The sequence below is a fragment of the Notechis scutatus genome, chromosome 4 (assembly GCF_049901735.1).
Source record: "Notechis scutatus isolate UNSWTSFEM ecotype Mainland chromosome 4, rNotScu1.2, whole genome shotgun sequence".
NCBI classification, from domain to species: domain Eukaryota; kingdom Metazoa; phylum Chordata; class Lepidosauria; order Squamata; family Elapidae; genus Notechis; species Notechis scutatus.
This window is the reverse complement of record NC_142012.1, coordinates 6094946-6115706: the sequence shown is the minus strand read 5'-3', so window position 1 is coordinate 6115706 and position 20761 is coordinate 6094946. Positions and strand designations below refer to the sequence as shown.

Below are 20761 nucleotides of genomic sequence, written 5' to 3'. Positions count from 1 at the left end.
GGAAGGAAAGGAGGGAGAGAGGAAAAAAGGAGAGAGGGAGGGGAAGGAAGGAGGGAGGGAAAGGAAGGAAGGGAGGGAAAGTAGGAAGGAGAGAAGAAGGGAAAGGAAGAGAGAAAGGGAGGGAAGGGTGGGAGGGAAGGGAGGGAAGGAAGGAGGGAAAGTAAGGGAGGGAGAGAGGGAGGGAAATGAAGGAAGAGGGGAATGTAGGAGGGAGGGAGGGAGGGAAGGAGGGAAAGGAAGGGAAGGAGGGAGAAAAGGTAGGAGGGAGAGAAGGAGGGAAAGGAAGAGAGAAAGGGAGGGAGGGAGGGAGGGAAAGGAAGGAAGAGAGGGAAGGTGGGAGGGAGGGAAGGAGGGAAAGGGAGGGAAGGAGGGGGAGAGGGAAGGAAGGAATTATCCCAGTGTAAATCAGTGCTTAGTTTCTGAAGGACTAAAAACACAATTTAGTCTTTCAAAGGGACATTGCTAGGCCCACTGCTGACCCCCCCAGTTGGGTTCCTCTTCTTCTTAAATGCCTTTGCCAAATCAAAGCACAGACATTTTAAAATCGAGAGACCTGCCAGTCCTTCTTTGAACCCTCGTGCTCCCTCGTTCCGCCTTCTTCGTTGTCGGGCTGCCAGACAGAACCTCCACCTAGTCACTGCCACGGTTGGGCAAGAGAAGGTTTCCTCTCCACTCGGTTTAATGTCCAAAAGCTCGGCCATTGGGGGGGAAAGCCCATGGGTCAACTCCCCCCACTCAGCTTCTTCCCCAGGATTCACTGCCTGCCACAATTCACAGCACCAGCCTGCCGGCCCTGGGCCAGCCTCCCCCTCCCACCCGACACAACCGAACCAAGGGGACTCACCGTTAATGTCCAGGAAGTCCTCGGCCATCACCACGGGGCCTCTGTCGATGGGCTTAGCCGAACCGTTGAAGACTCGGCCTGCAATGAGAAGCAACTCCTGTGGGGAGGAACCAGGGGTGGGATTCCATTTTTTTTAACAACCGGTTCTGTGGGCGTGGCTTAGTTGGAGGGCGTGGCTTGGTGGTCATGTTATTGGCTGGGCGCGGCCAACTCAACATCACTCACAGCGAGGCACGCACCTCCTCGCCTGGCCTCTCACGAGTGGGGATGCACTCTGTGGGGATGCTGCAACAGTCGTAAGTGTGAAAAACGGTCATAAGTCACTTTTGTCAGAGCCATTGTAACTTTGAATGGTCACTCCACACAAGCAAAGTACCAGCAAAGGAGGGGAAAAAAACTCCAGAGAAGTTCCTGAGACAGGAAGTCTAGTCCTGCCAAGAACATAATAAGGGTTAACGGAGAGGCAGTTTCTGTAAGCAACACCAGAATGTTTCCTTCCTGCCTTCCTTACAGGATTAGACCAGTAATTTTTCTTCTAACAACCGGTTCTCCCAACAGCTTAGAATGTTAACAACCGGTTCTAGCGAATAGGTGCGAACTGGTAGAATCCCACCCCTGGGAGGAACGCCCCAGAGACCTGGGTGAAGGGCATGGGGTGCAGAAGAGAGGAAGGGTCAACTGTGAACAGCAGAGGGCCCCCACGTGCTTGGAGAACCTGAATGGGTGGCCAGTGTCTTTCCAACTAAACCCAAATGAAGGCATGTCCTGCAAGAAGCAATTTGTCACTTCAAGACCTTAGGATCAGAGGTGGGATTCAGCCAGTTCAGACCAGTTCTGGAGAACCAGGAGCGGAAATTTTGAGTAGTTTGGAGAACCGGCCAATCCCACCTCTGACTGGCCCCGCCCACCCCACCTCTTCTTTGCCTCCTATTGAGTCCCAGGCCGGGTCTCCTTTGCTTGCCCTGCATAGGAGAACGGAGCTGGAAAGCAGGTTAGTGGGGTGGGGAGGGAAGGGGGATTTTACAGTATATCCTTCCCCTGCCACGCCCACCATGCCACACCATGCCCACCAAGCCACGACTACAGACCAAGAAATGCTAAGCAGCGAATATGAGAGACAGAGTTCAGGCGATGAGCAAGGACCACCCACTCCTGATCCTCAAGCACGGAGAGTGGAGAGAAGGTGGGAACAGCGCAGGCTCAGGAGGAGACCGCCCTGCCCCTCTCAATAAGGGACACCTGGGGACTGAGACTTAAGGAGATGCTGTGGGAGGGGCATTTGTCGGGAACAAACTCTCAATTCCTGGAGTGTTGCCTGCCAACATTTGAACTTTCCTGGGTTCCTTGCATTCTTGCTGGATTTCTGGATTACTTGCCGTGGCATTCACAGTGTTGGGCTGGACTACTTGGAGCCAGAGGCTGCTTGAGGTGTGAGTGTGGGTCAGTGGTGGGATTCAAAAACAGTTTACTATCAGTTCTGTGGGCATGGCTTGATGGGCGTGGCAGGATATGGATACTGCAAAATCTCCATTCCCTTCCCATCCCACTAACCTGCTTTCCAGCTCCATTCTCCTGGGCAGGGCAACCGAAGAAGACCCAGCCAATCAGCTGGGACTCGGGAGGCAGAGAATAGATGGGGTTGTCAGGGCCAGTCAGAGGTGGGATTTGCCGGTTCTCCAACTACTCCAAATTTCTGCTACCGGTTCTCCAGAACTGGTCAGAACCGGCTGAATACCACCTCTGGTGTGGGTGTGTTTGTCACCCCTTTGTTCTGGGACTTGCCAGAAACGTTGGAGCGTTTGGGGAAATTCAGAGCAATAAAGGGGTGGTTTGAACTGCCAGCTGCCTGTGTTACCTCTGTGCCCTGCTCCGGGTCCTCAAATCCCTGGGGCATTTCCCTGTAACTGGAGCAACCGATCATCATGATTCATGGCTGCCCCTCTGTCACCTTCCCAAAAGAGGTCCCACCTACCCAGCATGTCCTCAGACACCGGTGTGCGGAGAATGTCCCCGGTGAACTCGCAAGACGTCTTGTGGGCATCGATGCCAGAGGTCCCTTCAAACACCTGCAGAGGGATGGTCAGAGGCCAAGGAGCCAATTACTGGCCAATTAAGGAGGATTAGCAATGAAAAAGGCTTCACCCTCTTCCTCTCCAGGAACCAACCCTCCCTCCCTCCCTCCCTCCCTCCCCATGCCTCTCATTCAAGACCTTCTCACCACCTCCACCATCCCGTGGGGTTGCCTGGTCTGTGTAACCCCTTGCGAGACAATCTTTACACCTCTGCCGGGGTGGGTGGGTGGGTGGAAAGGTCTCCTCTCCCCAAGGATGGGATTCTACCGGTTCGGCATGGTTCGGGAGAACCGGTAGCTCCGAGGATCAGCTGGTAGCAAACATTTGCTCCGACGATCAGCTGTTGGGCCTGCCGATAGTCTGTGCTTTATATCCTGGTTTTCAAGCTCAGCTAATTAAACGGGGCACAACAGATTGCCAAATGTCAGCCGTTTAACGCACAGAGATTGCTGGAGAAGTTCAGTAGCAAACACTCGGTGCGGGCGTGAAGTGCATGCTCACTGAACCAGGTTGCTGCACCGGTTGAATCGCACCCCTGCCTCTCCCACCCCATGTCCAGGACAGATCTGGCTGCCTCTAAGCCAGGGGTGGGATTCAGATCTTGTCTCCACATCTGGCTGACTGTTCAATCAGCTGCAATCATTTTATATACTGCCTGGTGTTCCTTGGAAATGAACAATTTGAACCGCAAAGTGCATGAATATTTAACAGATGACGTTGTCTTCTCCCTGCTCTCTTCCAAATCTCTCCAGGATGAGGGGCTGCTAGAACTCAGGATAAAAGCAAACATTGTGGAAGAGAGAGAGAGAGAGAGAGGGAGAGAGAGAGAGAGAGAGAGAGAGAGAGAGAGAAAGAGAGAGAGAGAGAAAGAAAGAGAGAGACAGAGAAAGAAAGAAAGAAAGAGAGAGAGAGAGAGAGAGAGAAAGAAAGAAAGAAAGAAAGAGAGAGAGAGAGAGAGAGAGAGAGAGAGAGAGAGAGAGAGAGAGAAAAGAAAGAGAGAGAGAGAGAGAGAGAGAGAGAGAGAGAAAGAAAGAAAGAAAGAGAGAGAGAGAGAGAGAGAGAGAGAAAGAAAGAAAGAGAGGGAGAGAGAGAGAGAGAGAGAGAGAGAGAGAGAGAGAGAGAGAGAGAGAGAGAGGGAGAGAGAGCGTCTAGGTGGCCCCCATAAACAGAGGGGTTTAAGGACCACAAGCCTAAGGCCACACCTAGAGGACTGCATCTAATTTTGGTCACCACACTATAAAAAAGATGTTGAGATGCTAGAAAAAGTGCAGAGAAGAGCAACCAGGATGATGAGGGGACTGGAGACTAAAACATACGAAGAACAGTTGCAGGAACTGGGCCTGGCTAGTCTAGTAAAGAGAAGGACCAGGAGAGACATGAGAGCATCTTCCAATATTTGAGGGGCTGCCACAGAGAGGAAGGGGTCAACTTATTTTCCAAAGCACCCGAAGGCCAGACATGGAATAATGGATGGAAACTGGACAAGGAGAGATTCAACCTGGAAATAAGGAAGAATTTTCTGACAGGGAGAACAATCAACCCAGGGAACAAAAGTTGCCTTCGGAAGTTGTGGGAGCTTCATCACTGGAGACTTTCAAGAAGAGATTGGACTCCCATCTGTCAGAAATGGTGTGGGGTCTCCTGCTTGGGTGAGAGGCTGGACTAGATGACCTACAAGGTCCCTTCCAACTCTGTTAATCTGTAAACCCAGTGACCCAAAACTCTCTTTCCATTCTGGTATTCAGGGTCAACTTGAATGCAGGCTGGGTGTCCATGAGGAAAGATCTGAAACGTCAAAAGGGCAGCTGCCACAGTCCGATTATGGTTCTCCCAGTGTTGACATGTTTGGGGTGGAGGGTGGGCTTTTGGATTTCGATAGGACCCCTGCAGGGACCTGGCTTGGAGCGGGAAGCCCAGAACAAACTGGGAGCCGCGTTGCAAACATCCTCTTTTTGTAACCGAGCTGACAATCCTTCCCCTTGGATACCTTGGCTGAAATGTTGGGCCGGTTTCCAGAGGAGGGAGGCCACGTGTCCACTTGAGAGCCTCTAAGCCGTGTGTCTTTGGCGCTGCAATCTCGGTTTATATTTAGAGCCACGGTGCCAGCCGCTGTGCTGCTGAATCCCCCTGGCTCGATCCAGCTGCCGGCTGACTGGTTGGCACCCAGGGACGTGAAAGATTAACCTGGTCTTCTTGGAACAGGCATCCTTTGTCAACCCGATGCCCTCTCCTATCTTCCTTGGCCCATGTGGCCACCAGACCTCCCCTGCACAGCCGGGGAATGAAGGACAGGAGGCCAAAGAGCTTTCTGGCCATGCCATGACCTAATGGGGACAGAGCAGAAAATCCTTCTGGCTGGGTGGAGTTGAGGAAGTCCCTGTTGCAGCTGGTTTTCTGGGGTTGGCTGGGCTGAACAGGGACAAGAATACAGGATAATACAGAGTAGGAGGAAGGGGCCGTGGAGGTCTTCTAGTCCAGCCTCCGGCTCAAAAGGGAGATCCTACGGCATTTCAGACAATGTCCAATCTCTTCTTTAAAACTTCCAGCGTTGGAGAAATCACAAGTTCTGGAGGTGATCGATCCGTTCCTACCGGTTAATTGTTCTTACTGTTAGGAAGTTTCTCCTTAATTCTAGGTTGGATCTCTCCTTGGAAGGAAGGAAGGAAGGAAGGAAGGAAGGAAGGAAGGAAGGAAGGAAGGAAGGAAGGAAGGAAGGAAGGAAGGAAGGGGGGACAAGGGAGGGAGGGAAGGATGGATTAGGAAAGAAGGAAGAAAAGTAGGTCAGATAGGAAGGAAGGAAGGATCAGAAAGGAAGGAACAAGGGAGGGAGGGAAGTTAGGATTAGGAAAGAAGGGAGAAAAGTAGGTTAGATAGGAAGGAAGGAAGGAAGGATCAGAAAGGAAGGAAGGAAGGGGACAAGGGAGGGAGGGAAGGATTAGGAAAGAAGGAAGAAAAGTAGGTCAGATAGGAAGGAAGGAGGGAAGGAAGGAAGGAACAAGGGAGGGAGGGAAGGAAGGATTAGGAAAGAAGGAAGAAAAGTAGGTTAGATAGGAAGGAAGGAAGGAAGGGGACAAGGGAGGGAGGGAAGGAAGGATTAGGATTAGGAAAGAAGGAAGAAAAGTAGGTCAGATAGGAAGGAAGGAAGGAAGGAAGGAAGGAAGGAAGGAAGGAAGGAAGGAAGGAAGGAAGGAAGGAAGGAAGGAAAGATCAGAAAGGAAGGAAGGGAGGGGACAAGGGAGGGAGGGAAGGAAGGATTAGGAAAGAAGGAAGAAAAGTAGGTCAGATAGGAAGGAAGGAAGGAAGGGGACAAGGGAGGGAGGGAAGGAAGGATTCAGAAAGAAGGAAGAAAAGTAGGTCAGATAGGAAGGAAGGAAGGAACAAGGGAGGGGGAAGGAAGGATTAGGAAAGAAGGAAGAAAAGTAGGTCAGATAGGAAGGAAGGAAGGAACAAGGGAGGGGGGAAGGAAGGATTAGGAAAGAAGGAAGAAAAGTAGGTCAGGTAGGAAGGAAGGAAGGAGGGAGGAAGGAAGGATGGAAAGAAGGAAGGAAGGAAAAAAGAAGGATCAGGAAGGAAGGAAGACTCAGGAAGGAAGGAACAAGGGAGGGAGGGAAGAAAGGATTAGGAAAGAAGGAAGGAAAGCAGGTCAGATAGGAATGAAGGAAAGAAAGAACGAAAGAGGGAGGGAGGGAAAAGAAGAAAGAAGGTTCAGGAAGGAAGAAGGGAAGGAAGGAAGTGTTGGAGCACCCACAACTTCTGGAGACAATCAACTGTTCCATTGATTAATTGTTCTCCCTGTTAGAAACTTTTTTCCTTATTTCAAGGCTGGTTTTCTCCTTGATTAATTTCCATCCTTTGCTTCTTGTCCTCATGCTTTGGAGTTGTATGTATATTCTTTAGGGAAAGGTCCTCACCAGACCAGAGTGTGACCATCGTCACTTTCATCTTCGTCATCGTCCTCATCGAACTCACTCCCAGAGTTTGTGGACCCTTGTCCAAACAGAGAAGCGTGGCTCACCTGCCCTAACTTGCAAGCTGCAGTTTCTCAGGTGGCTTTTATCTTCTCAGGGAGGGGCCATTACCATGCAGCCTCAGTCCCGTGCTGCTGCAGCTGCTCTTTCCTTCGAGCAGCCCTGCACGCATGCACATTGGGCACCAGGCTCCTCAGGGGCCTCTTCCTCATTGCTGCCAGCCTCCACAAGCTCCAAAGGCAGCATTCCACTCCCTGATGGTCCTGGGCCTGTCCCTGCGTCACACGCAGGCCCCTCATCTGAGTCCTCGCTCTCCGAGACCTCAACCGTCCTCACCTGCTGCAGTCGAACCACAACAGGGAATGGGGTTTTGGAGTAACCTTCCCTGCCATGCCCACCAAGCCACACCCACCGAAAAATAGTAGTAAATTTTTTTTTGAATCCCACCACTGATTCAGAGCCCGATCTACAGGCCCCCGCGGTGCCTGATTCTAGAGGTTGATTATATTGATTGGGTCCATCTATCAAGATCCCCTCCAGAATCTCTGGAGCGCTCCAGATGTCCCTTCCACTCACCTGGACAATGGCTTTGGAGCCGGTCACTTCCAGCACCTGCCCGCTCCGGCGGGTGCCATTGGGCAGGGTGAAGTTGACTATCTCCGCGTACTGGGCGAACTGCGAGGGAGACACAAAAGGGCGACTTATGTCTGAGGCTGAATTCTCACCAGCCTCCCCCCTCAACCCCTGGCAAAAGGTATAGGATTGCCTGCCTGCCTCTGTCTGTCTGTCTGTCTGTCTATACCAGGGGTCCCCAAACTTGGCAACTTTAAGACCTGTGGACTTCAACTCCCAGAATTCTCAGCCAGCACAGCTGGCTGGAGAATTCTGGGAGTTGAAATCCACAAGTCTTAAAGTTGCCAAGTTTGGCGACCTTTGATCTATACCAGTGATGGCTAACCTATGACACGCGTGTCACTCGTGACACGCCGAGGCACTTTGACTGACACGCCTGTTGGTGTGGGGAAAATCTCACATTTAGAGGCTGCCTGTGCTCTGCTCCAATCCCTGCTCCCTGCTTGTTGCGTGGAGGCGTGGTGTCACCGCTGCCGCAAGATCTTTGCAGCAGAGAGCCAGTTTTAACCGCCATAAACTGAGGTTTGTCAGTTTCATTACCTCAGGAACGCTACAGGAGGAAAGGAGATCCATGAGGTTCACAGCCCTGTAAGGTGGCCTTCCGATCCCCACATCCTGCACCTGCAGCCCTGAGACCAGGGAGACGAGTTTCACAGCCCTGTGTGATCACCCCAGCCCAGTCCGCCATAAACCAAATTATTGATATTTCTTGAAGTGACACACGACCCGAGGAAGGCTACACTTTTTCCCGATTTTCGACACACCAAGCTGAAAAGGTTAGCCATCACTGATCTATACCATCTACCTATCATTTATGTATCTATCTCTGTGTATCATCTCTCTTTCCTTATCTATCCTGCCTGCCTGCCTGCTGCTCCCCCCGTCTCTCTCCTCCCCTCCCTCCCTCTCTCCTTTTTTCTTCTCATTTTAGATTCCACCCCAACCTCTCTTTCTTTTTCTGTGCTCTGATCCCAAATAAACCGTGGAAAATGACCCAGAAACAGATCCACCCTTTCTAGTGGAACAGATTTAAAAGCGGGCCCTCTTTGGCCACTAGAGGTCGCCCTGTGGCCTGCTGTGCCTGACCACAGCCTTGTGATTTCGGGTTTTCGGCAAAACTCACTTAACAACCGCCTCAATAACACACCTTTTGGGCTCCATTGTGGTCGTAAGTCGAGGACTACCTGTATTGCACGAGGGCGGAGGGAGAAGGGGAGGAAATCGGCCGTCACCTACCTTCACGTTGTCCAGGACTACCAGGGGTCCGTTCACCCCACACACAGTCCGGTACGCTGCGGAGAAAGGCAAGAGAATACAAAATAACAGAGTCAGAAGGGACCTTAGAGCTCTTCTAGTCCAACCCACGGCTAGATAAAACCAGAGGGAATTATGGGTCGGCAGAGACAAAATTGTGATGGAAAACAACAACCAGTTCTCAGTTGGAAAAAAAAATAATCTGCATATTGAGTTATTTACGGGCTTCCTGTGTTTAAGTAATTGAGCTTTAAAATGGACACCTAGCATCAAAAGCGTCATCACAAAAGCACAACCAAGAATGTTCTTTTGGCACCAACACAGGAAGCTCAAACTGCCCAAGGAGCTGCTGATCCAGTTCTGCAGAGGAATGACAGAGTCTGTCATCCGCACCTCTATAACTGTCTGGGTTTGGTTCTGCAACCCAACAGGACAGACACAGACTCCAGAGAGTAATTAGGACTGCAGAAGAAACAATTGCTACCAACCTGCCTTCCATGGAGGACCTGTATCCTGCACGAGTCAAAAAGAGGGCTGTGAAAATATTTACAGACCCCTCACATCCCGGACATAAACTGTTTCAACTCCTCCCCTCATAACGACGCTATAGGGCACTGCACACCAGAACAACTAGACACAAGGGCAGTTTTTTTCTCAAACGCCATCACTCTGCTAAACAACTAATTCCCTCAACACTTTACAAAGTCTGCATTACTATTACTATTAATCTTCTCATCACTCCTTATCACCCATCCCCTCCCACTTGTGACTGTATGACCGTAACTTTATCACTTGTATCCTTACGATTTATATCGACTGTTTCCTAGTATGATTTGATTGCTTATTGTACCCTATGACTATTATTGTTGTACCTGATGATTCTTGACTCTGGACAAATGTATCTTTTCTTTTATGGACACTGAGAGCATTTGCACCAAGACAAATTCCTTGTGTGTCCAACCATACTTGGTCAATAAAGAATTCTATTCTATTCTGTTCTGTTCTATTTGGGGGATCTTCTTCTACCTCAGTGCTTAAAACAAGAAAATTGGGGAAAATATTGGGCTTTAAAAAAAAAAAGCCATCGATAGAAGGCAGCCAATTGTTTTCCTCCTGTCTTTTTTCCATCTTTCCTTCATTCTTCCCTTCTCTAATCTCTTTCGGCAAAGCTTTTCGCTAGCCTGGGAAAGCCACCAGGATGGAAAGAGGCCAGAATGCTACAAACTTGTTTTGTGAAAGGAACAACAAGCTTCACACTAGACTAGCCATCTGTGCAATTTGGAGACTGCAGTGAGGTCAACAGATTGTGTCATGTCTTCTATTTTATTGATTGATTGACTAACTGACTAACTGATTGATTAGCCCTTAGACCACGTCAAAGTGCAGAGTTGAGAAACAAATTATTACTAAAATCTGATAAAAGCAATTTAAAATGGAATTGGATAAAATACAATTTAAAATGAAGGTGAAATAAAATACAATTTAAAATGAAATGGGAATAGAATAGAATAGAATAGAATAGAATAGAATAGAATAGAATAGAATAGAATTCTTTATTGGCCAAGTGTGATTGGACACACAAGGAATTTATCTTGGTGCAAATGCTGTCAGTGTACATAAAAAGAAAAGATACATTCATCAAGAGTCAAGAATCATCAGGCACAACACTTAATGATAGTCATAGGGTACAATAAGCAATCAAATCATACTAGGAAACAGTCTGTATAAATCATAAGGATACAAGTGACAAAGTTACAGTCATACAGTCACAAGTGGGAGGGGTTGCACGGTGACAAGGAGTGATGAGAAAATTAATAGTAATAGTAGTGCAGACTTTGTATATATCTGGACAGTGTTGAGGGAATTATTAGTTTAGCAGAATGATGGCATTGGGGAAAAAACTGTCCTTGTGTCTAGTTGTTCTGGTGTGCAGTGCTCTATAGTGCCATTTTGAGGGTAGGAGTTGAAACAGTTTATGTCTAGGATGTGAGGGGTCTGTAGATATTTTCACAGCCCTCCTGTTGACTTGTGCAGTATACAGTTTTAAATACAGTCTAAAGTGAAATTGGAATAAAATACAATAATTTGAGATAGAGATAAAAATGTGATAAAAATTTTATTTCGGCGACAGCCCTGCAATCTACCCCAATCAGACCCACGTATGCTGATCTCAACGGAACCATTTTGCTCAAGTACTGTGCTGGGTTAAATGTTATTTTCAGATTCTGGCTGCACATAGGTAAGTGGTTTTGCTATGGGGATCCCAATGGGTCATTCGTTAGGTCTATAGACGGAGGTACCTGACTCTCACCCTCTTATACAGGCAACCATCAAACAGGATGTAAGCCAGGTCTTCTACCTCTGTCACTCCACAAATGCACTGTAGCATATAGAATGGAATCTCCTATATCTGGCCATTGGGTCAAGCTGTTCGAATCTCGCTCGCATAAATATCTCCCTAGGAAGTTTTGGCAGTTGTAACTTCAAAGAGATGTCTATTTGAAAAGTACGTTTGTATTTTTTTTTAGAATTAGAATAACAGAGTTGGAAGGGGCCTTGGAGGTCTTCTAGTCCAACCCCCTGCCTAGGCAGGAAACCCTACACCACTTCAGACAAATGGTTATTCAACCTCTTCTTAAAAACTTCCAGTGTTGGAGCATTCACAACTTCTGGAAGCAAGTTGTTCCACTGATCAATTGTTCTATTGTCAGGAAATTTCTCCTTCGTTCTAAGTTGCTTCTCTCCTTGATTAGTTTCCAACCATTGTTTCTTGTCCTGCCTTCTGGTGCTTTGGAGAATAGCTTGACTCCCTCTTCTTTGGGGCAGCCCCTGAGATATTGGAAGACTGCTATCATGTCCCCCCTATAGTCCTTCTTTTCATTAGACTAGCCCAAATCCTGCAACCGTTCTTCATATGTTTTAGGCTTCAGTCCCCTAATCATTTTGGTTCCTCTTCTCTGCACTCTTTCTAGAATCTCCACATCTTTTTTATATTGTGGCGATGACCAACACTGAATGCAGAGTTCCAAGTGTGGCTTTATCAAGGTCTTAGAAAGTGGTACTAACACTTTACGTGAACTGTTGATGCAGCCTAGAACTGTGTTGGCTTTTTTGGCAAGCTGCTGCACACTGCTCAGCTCACGTCTTCTATTTGCGTTCTTCTTGGGATCCAGTTTTGGTCACCATATTATAAAAAAGATGTTGAGACTCTAGAAAAAGTACAGAGAAGAGCAACCAGGATGATTAGGGGGCTGGAGACTAAAACATATGAAGAACGGTTGCTGGAACTGGGCCTGGCTAGTCTAGGGAAGAGAAGGACCAGGGGAAACAGGAGAGCATCTTTCAATATTTGAGGGGCTGCCACAGAGAGGAGGAAGGGGTCAGGATATTTTCTAAAGCGCCTGAAGGCCAGACAAGGAATAATGGGTGGAAACTGAACAAGGAGAGATTCAACATGGAAATAAGGAGAAACTTTCTGACAGTGAGAACAATCAACCAGTGGAAGAGAAGTGGCCTTTGGAAGCTGTGGGAGCTTCATCACTTGAGACTTTCAAGAAGAGACCGGACTGCTATTTGTCAGAAATGGTGTAGGGTCTCCTGCTTGGGCAGAGGGTTGGACTAGATGACCTACAAGGTCCCTTCCAACTCTGATTATCTGTTATCTGTTATCTTCCACCACCATCTCAGAAGGTTTTGCTTCCTGTTCTTTGCAACCAGCTGTTGAGCTGGCTTCCCTTCTGCTGAAATAGACAATCTTCCATGGTTTCCACCAGGTTTAACCTTCCGGTTTTCTTCGGCTTAGCGAGTATCCCCATCCGAAGGTCGTAGGGCGAACGCTCCATAGGTAGCCTTCTGCGGCTTCCCCCAAGAGGCCTTCCTTCACGGGCCACCTCCTCCCCTCCCCTCCCTCCAGCCTGGTTCCCATCAACTCCATGAGGCCTGACATCCACAGCCACCATTTCTGTAAAGGTTGTGACCTGCCCAGTAAGCTCCACCAAGCTTGGCCTCCTCAGCAGACACATCTGTGCTGTGGGGGCCTCTCTAGAGGGCAGAGGGCAGGAAGACCAGGCCTCCTCTGCTGTCCTAAATACTTAGCGTCTGGTTTGTGTTTCTGCAGCGCCTGGAAGAGCGGTTTCTCTCGATGTCCCTCTTGCAAAAATAAAATAAAATAAAGCAGCCATGTTCGAACACCAGGGCAATCCTCTTTGGGAGAGCCACCAGAGATCCACCAAGTTTCTTCTCCAGGTCTAACCCAACTGGTCACCTGTGGCTTTCCTTCTCAGGCCACCGTCGCTCGCTCGCTCCCTTGCTTCCTCCGTTGGCCAAAGGGACTCAAGTATAATTAAGGCTCGGATTAGCATTCCTGCTCCCCCCCCCCAAATGCCCAGGTGGGCACACAGCTGCGCTGGGAATTTTGGAGACATCATTCGCCTTGACAGCCAAGTGAGACTGGGTGAAAGGTTGCCTTCGCACTGTTGCAAAAGGTCCTGGCTGGGGTTTTGCTGGACCCTCGGTGGAGAAGAAGCCCAGCCATGGTGGAAAGTAGGTAGAGGGCCTTGGACCATCCTAAAGAGCTCCAGGGGCCAAAGCCCAAAGCCTTGAGAGTAGATAGAGGGGTGCAAAGCCCTAGGAATCGGTGGCCAGCCAGATCCAAAGATGCAAATTTAGAGATATCCTGTCACCTGGAAGATATTTCCCTTCCTTCCTTTCCTTCCTTTTCTTCCTTCCTGGTGATAGGTAGGTCCATAGATGTGGATGGACAGATAGATAGACTATAGTGATAATGATGGATGGATGGATGGATGGATGGATGGATGGATGGATGGATGGATGGATAGAAAGATGAGTCACTAAGATAGATAGGATAGATAGATAGATAGATAGATAGATAGATAGATAGATAGATAGATAGATAGATAGATAGATAGATAGATAGATAGATATGGATGGGCTGATAGATAGATGATAGTGATAGATAATGATGGATTGGTGGATAGATAGAAAATGAGACAGTTAGATTCACTTAAATAGATAGATGATAGATAGATAGATAGATAGATAGATAGATAGATAGATAGATAGATAGATAGATAGATAGATATGAGAGAGGGGTGATAGAGATGATAAAGAGATTAAGTGAGAGATATAGAAAGAGCTATGAAATGGTGAATAATCAAAGAAAATAAGTGTATTAATATGAAACTTTATAAGATTGTCAACTGTACTGAATATGAAGAATATTGTCATATTTGTTTCAAAATGCAAGGCACTCTGGTGCCATACTGTTCACACAATGATATGTTTATAGAAAACAAGAAAAAATAAAAAAAATATACCAAGAAAGAAAGAAAGAAAGAAAGAAAGAAAGAAAGGAAGGAAGAAAGAAGGAAAGAAGGAAAGAAGAAAGAAAGAAAGAAAGAAAGAAGGAAAGAAAGAGCTAGAGAGCTTGAGAGCTTGAGAGCTTGAGAGATAGACATAAAAGATAAATAGATGAGAGGCGGGGGTGGGGTATGACAAAATGATATAATGTTGATGAAAATAGTCTACAAGAAGGAAGCAAATGGATGGGCTTCCAAGCCTGTCAATTTAGTTCTACTTTCCTAACGTTGGTATCAGGTATATTTCCTCTCCTATAGGAGGAAGGGGCATCGACACTTCTGCCTCCTTTGGAGAGACCCTCTCCCCGTATTTGTTGAAGTTTGGGGTTGTTGCTACCTTGGTGTCTTGAAGGGACCTGTGAATGTTTGCCTGACATTCAGGGAAAGTGGAACACCTGTACTGCAGGCTGCCTTCAGGACTCCCCTCCCTCCCCGCAGCCACCCCAAATTTCAACAGCTGGCTGTGGACTTCCTATAGAGCCGTGATGGTGAACCTATGGCACGCGTGCCACAGGTGGCACGCAGAGCCATTTGTGCTGGCACGTGAGCTGTAGGCAAACTTACCTCACTGGGCATGTGCGCGCCTCACAGTTGATTTTCGGCTGGTTGGAGTCCTTTTTCGGCCTCCCAAAGGCTTGAGGAAGGCTTCTGCAGGCTTTGCAGGCTGAAAACTAGCCCTGTTTTGTCACTTCCTGTTTTTCCAAAAATACCAGAAGTGACGAAACGGGGCTACTTTTCGGCCTACAAAGCCTGCAGTAGCCTGCAGAAGACTTCCTCAAGCCTTTGGGAGGCCGAAAAAGGCCTCACACCCACTGAAAATCAGTGGTGAGATGCAGTGCAGGTAAAGGGGTGGGTGGGGATTGTGTACTACGCATGCGTAGGAGGCATGGGGGGACGTGCATTGCCTTCTGGGTGCTGGCACGCAAGCGTGAGCATGCAAGCGCGACAATTTTTGGCACAGGAGCCCAAAATGGTTAGCCACCAGTGCTATAGAGGAAGAGAAGAGGTCCCAGGTGGAGGGGCCTTCCTGCTCAGCCACCCCTTGGTCACTGTCTGGGTTCCTCCATCACTCAAGGATGTCACCCCTGCCCTGGCCAACTGAGCAGGCCCGGTCAGCGGTGCCTTGGTATAGAGCAAGAGATGCCTGGTGCTTCTTCTTGGGCAGGGATGGGATTCTGCCGGTTTGGACCGGTTCTGGTGAACTCCTTGCTCCAATGATCAGCTGGCTCCGAACCAGTTCACTCCAACAATCGTGGGTCCACTCACCCGCCCCTGCACTATACTCACCCATATCGGCTCAGCTGATTCGCGCAGGAGAACAGATTGCTGCGGCTCAGCTGTGTTACTTCCCCGAAGTAACATCGAAGGAAAGCAATTTTGAAAGCTGCGCACATGCGCGCAGCACACATCTGGTGTGCGCAAAGCGCACGATTAGTAAACCGGTTGTTACATTGGCGGTACCCCACCCCTGTCCTTGAGGGAGGGGGAGGCTGGGTTTTATGAGCAATGCCCCCTGCAGTGGCCAAGTTAAGGCATCACCTGGGCTTCGGTCTGAAGGGTGTAAAGCAACAGCCCTTGCAGGGCAGGTGAGGAAGTCGGAGGCTGAATTCCAGGTAAGGAAAATGACCATCATCGTCATCATCTATTATCTTCTTCCATCATCATCATCATCATCATCATCATCATCATCCTCTTCTTCCATCATCTTCATCATCCTTCTCCAGCCTGATCTTCATGCATCATCCTCCGTTATCATCATCATCACTACCATCTTCCATCGTCATCACTATCATCCTCATCCATCATCTCCCTCCATCTTCATGCATCATCCATTATTATCCTCCTCATCTTCCTCCATCTTCAGTCATCATCCTCCTCCTCCATCCTCATCCTCATCATCCTCATCCTCATCTTCATCCATCCTCTTCCTCCATCTTCATCTTCATGCATCCTCATCTTCCTCCATTCTCATCATCCTCATCCATCCTCTTCATCTTATCACCGTCTTCATCTTGCACACCTCATCCATGATCACCATCATTTTCCATCCTCATCCATCTTCACTCCTCCTCCTCCTCCTCCTCCTCCTCCTCCTCCTCCTCCTCCTCCTGGAGCTGCAAGGGGTCAAGGGGAGGCAGGCCGAGACCCCCAGAGAGCCGCCATTCAAATCATCCAAGGACCTCTGGGAGAAAAACGGGGCTTTTATCGCTCCACAGCGGGACGTGTCACTAAGTGGGTGGTCAAGGGAGGGGCCCTTTGGCCAGGTGGAGGGAACGGAGGAAGTGCTGGATGACAGCAAGTTTTTTTTTGCGGGGGATGGGGGCACAGAGGACAAGGGATTGTGTGTGTGTGTGTGTGTGTGTGTGTGTGTGTGTGTGTGTGAAGAGAGGGTCTTTGAACCTGGCCCCCTCCTTCTCCTCCTCCTCCCTCAAATCTCCGTTCCTGCCATCCGCCGCCAGAATTAACCATTGTGTGCTCTCGTGGGGTGAGGGGAGGGGGAAAGGGGGGTGGCGAGGAGCAGAGGAAATTGACCCAGCTGACAAAGAGGACAACCAGCTTGAAGGACCCTCACTCACTAATTGCTTCCCTCCACCAGCCCCCTCCCCCTTCCTGGCCTCCACCTCTGTTGGGTGGGGTCCCACTACCCCGACGGCCAAGGGCTCTTCTGCAATGGCCGTTCTTGGCTCCTGGCAGCGTCTTCAATCGGGCTGAAAGAGCCAGAAGGGATTGGCCCACCCACCCACCCTTTCCCTCCCCCACCACTCTTTTCTTTTTCTCTTTCTTTCTCTCTTCTTCTTTCTTTCCTTTTCCCACTCTTTTTTTCTCAGTCTCTTTCTCTCTTTCTTTCCTTCTCTTTCTTTCTCTTTTTCCGTTTCTTTCTTTCCTTCTCTTTCTCTTTCTTCCCCCTCTCTATTTCTTTCTCTTTCTCTTACTTTCTTTTTCTTTTTGTCTCTTTCTGTTTCTTTCCTTCTCTTTCTTTCCCACCCTCTGTCTCTTGTTCTTTCTCTTTCTTTCTCTTTTTGTCTTTCTTTCTCTCTCTCTACTTTCTTTTGCTCTTTCTCTTTCCCTCCCTCCCTCTCTTTCTTTCTCTTACTTTCTTTCTCTGTTTTGTCTCTTTCTCTTTCTTTTTCTCTCTCTTTTTCTTTCTTACTTTCTCTTTCTCTGTCTCTCTCTCTCTTACTTACTTTCTCTCTCTCTTTCTCTTTCCCTCCCTCCCTCTCTTTCTTTTACTTTCTTTCTCTTTCTCTTACTTTCTTTCTCTTTTTTGTCTCTTTCTTTCTGTCACTTTCTCTTTCTCTTACTTTCTCTTTTTGTTTCTTTCTTTTTCTTTCTCTCTTTGTCTCTCTCTTTTTTTCTTTCTCTCTCTCTCTCTCTCTCTCTCTCTTTCTTTCTTACTTTCTTTCTCTCTCTCTCTCTTTCTTTCTTTCTTCTTTTCTTTCTTTCTTTCCTTCCTTCCTTCCTTCCTTCCTTCTTCTTTCTTTCTTAGTTTCTTTCTCTCTCTTCTTTTTTTCTCTTTCCTTCTTCTCTTCTTTCTCTCTTCTCTCTTTCTTACTTTCTTTCTCTCTCTCTCTTCTTTCTTTTTTACTTTCTTTCTCTTTCTCTCTCTCTCTCTCTCTCTCTTCTCTCCTCTCTCTTTCTTTCTTTCTTTCTTTCTTTCTTCTCTCTTCTTTCTTTCTTTCTTTCTTTCTTTCTTTTTTCTTTCTTTCTTTCTTTCTTTCTTTCTTTCTTTCTTTCTTTCTTTCTTTCTTTCTTTCTTTCTTTCTTTCTTTCTTTCTTTCTTTCTTTCTTTCTTTCTTCCTTCTTTCTTCCTTCCTTTCTTCCTTCCTTCCTTCCTTCCTTCTTTCTTCCTTCTCTTTCAGAAAACCTCCAAGGGGTTAGAATGTGTACACCTGCAATCCTCCAGGCTCATGACTGACAGATTCCTCGCCTGAATTTCAAACCCAGCCTTTTCTTTAAATGGAACCCAGTTGGGTGTCTCCAATCTCAGTCAATGCTACCTCTAGCCTCCTTCACGGCATATAGAAGGAAGGAACCTGGGATGACTCAACCTGCGAGATCTACCCCTCAGCCAGAAGAGAGAGGGGAAAAAAATATCCTTCCCCCCCTTCCCAATTTCACCTAATTGTACTTCCTCAGAGCTTTTCTGCCTCCAGATCATAAATGTTTCTGACAGTCGCACATTCTCAAGATCCAGCTGAAAAGCCACCCAGGTTATGGCATCTTGCCAGCCTGGCCTGAATTCCGAATTCTTTCCAAATCCTCTGGCTATTTGTCGATGAAATCATTACAGACAGTCGAGAGCCCATAGGGGGGCCCCTGCGCATAGCTCAGTTCCAGCTGCAAGTGGTCAAGGGGGCTGGGGGCCATGGGAGATGGAATCCAATCCTTCCACAGAGGGCATGTAGGCATATCTATCTGTTTATCTATTTATTTGATTGGTTAATAACTTAGAAGGTAATAGGTATAAGTATAAACATGAGTAAGAATACAGGAAATAGGTACGAATAAATGGGGACAATAGGACAGAGACGGTAGGCATGATGGTGTACTTCTGCACACTCCTTACAGACTTCTTAGGAATGGGGCGAGGTCAATAGTCAGGGGTGGGATTCTACAGGTTCTCACCTATTCACTAGAACCGGTTGTTAACATTCTAAGCAGTTCAGAGAACCGATTGTTAGAAGAAATTACTGGCCTAATCCTGTAAGGAAGACAGGAAGGAAACATTCTGGTGTTGCTTACAGAAACTGCCTCTCCGTTAACCCTTATTACATTCTTGGCAGGACTAGACTTCCTGTCTCAGGAACTTCTCTGGAGGTTTTTTCCACCTCCTTTGCTGGTACTTTGCTTGTGTGGAGTGACCATTCAAAGTTACAATGGCACTGAAAAAAGTGACTTATGACTGTTTTTCACACTTACGACTGTTGCAGCATCCCCACAGTCACGAGAGGCCAGGCGAGGAGATGCTTGCCTCGATGTGAGTGATATTGAGTTGGCCGCGCCCAGCCAATAACATGACCACCGAGCCACGCCCAACAACTAAGCCACGCCCACAGAACCGGTTGTTAAAAAAATTTGAATCCCACCCCTGTCAATAGTGGATTGTTTGATATTTGAAGACTCGTCCTGCCTTCAGATGCTTTGGAGAACAAATTGTCCCCCCGTCTCTTCCTTCTGGCAGCTCCACCCCCTTCAATATTGGAAGACTTACTATCATGCCCCCCCCCCCGCCTTAGTCCTTCTTTTCATTAAACCAGAACATACCCAATTCCTGCAACTGGTCTTCGTATGTTTTAGCCTCCAGTCTCAATCAATCAATCAATCAATCACTCAGCTGGAAGGGACTTTCCAGTTTTCAGTGCCCTCGTAACTGTCAACTCATAAAATATTTTTATGGTCTTTTTAGAGTTGGCAACAAAAAGGGAAGGGGGGGGAAAGGGGTTTGAAAGAGCAGTGTGTCAGCTTGGAAACCAAAAGCGCATTCCATAAATAGTTTTTCAAAGATGGTAACTACATGAATGAAGTTTCTGCCGGGCAAATATCTAACTGGAGAGCATGATTGATGATTCTTGGCTATGGATGTGTCCCATTGGAGAATATGAATTACGATACACCCAGGGGGTGGGGAGGAAAAACCAGGGTCAGGGGTGACAGTGAATTATGTGTCTCAGAGTCGGCTACACCCAGGCAGTGCCGGCATGTTAGCTCCCAATAAATCCTTTCGAAGTTTTGGAAGTTTGGCTCAAGACCAGAGGTGGTATTCACCTGGTTCTGACCAGTTCTGGAGAACCGGTAATGGAAATTTTGAGTATTTTGGAGAACTGGCCAGTAACACCTCTGAGTGGCCCCACCAACCCCATCTCTTTTGTGCCTCCAGCTGATCGGCTGGATCTTCTTTTGTTGCCCTGCACAGGAGAATGGAGCTGGAAAGCAGGCCAGTGGAGTGGGGAGCAGAGGTTTTTGACCAGTTCTGGAGAAGCGGTAGTGGAAATTTTGAATAGTTCGAAGAACCAGCCAATCCCACCTTTGACTGGCCCCACCAACCCCCTCTATTCTCTGCTTTCTGAGTCCCAGATGATCGGCTGGGTCTTCTTTGGTTGCCCAGCACAGGAGAACGGAACTGGAAAGCAGGTTAGTGGGGTGGGGAGGGAATGGAGATTTTGCAGTATCCTTCCCCTGCCACGCTCACCAAGCCATGCCTACAGCTGTGATCAGTCTCAATCAGAATACAGCTGGAAGCAGAGGTGGGATTCAGCTGGTTCTGACCAGTTCTGGAGAACCGGTAGCGGAAATTTTGAGTAGTTCGGAGTGCCGGCAAATCCTACCTCTGACTGGAGATTTTACACTATCCTTCCCCTGCTATACCCACAGAACCGATAGTAAAAACATTTGAATCCCACCCCTGCTGGAGACTTATGATTTAATGATGGAAATCCTGCCGGAATCCTGAAAGTAACTTTTTCAACGGTCACTGAATGAACTATGGTAAGCCAAGGACGAGATGTAGCCTCATAAAGATCCTCATTCCCTGGTGACCCTGATGGCCACCGTCCAGGCTAAACCAATTATCCATGTTTATGCTCTTTAGGAATCCTGGATTGCTAGAAAAAT

At 47.9% G+C, this 20761-nt stretch overlaps 1 protein-coding gene across 1 annotated transcript in view; it reads right to left on the bottom strand.

The window, feature by feature from the left end:
• The window catches only part of ATP6V1B1 (ATPase H+ transporting V1 subunit B1), a 39343-nt gene that overhangs the window by 15934 nt on the left and 2648 nt on the right, over nucleotides 1-20761 (bottom strand). The window contains exons 2-5 of the mRNA XM_087965721.1: nucleotides 8754-8809; nucleotides 7461-7559; nucleotides 2817-2910; nucleotides 845-922 (exon numbers count right to left, since the gene is read on the bottom strand). Coding sequence (XP_087821847.1) covers nucleotides 845-922; nucleotides 2817-2910; nucleotides 7461-7559; nucleotides 8754-8809 — 327 coding nt within the window. The remainder of the gene's footprint in view (nucleotides 1-844; nucleotides 923-2816; nucleotides 2911-7460; nucleotides 7560-8753; nucleotides 8810-20761) is intronic.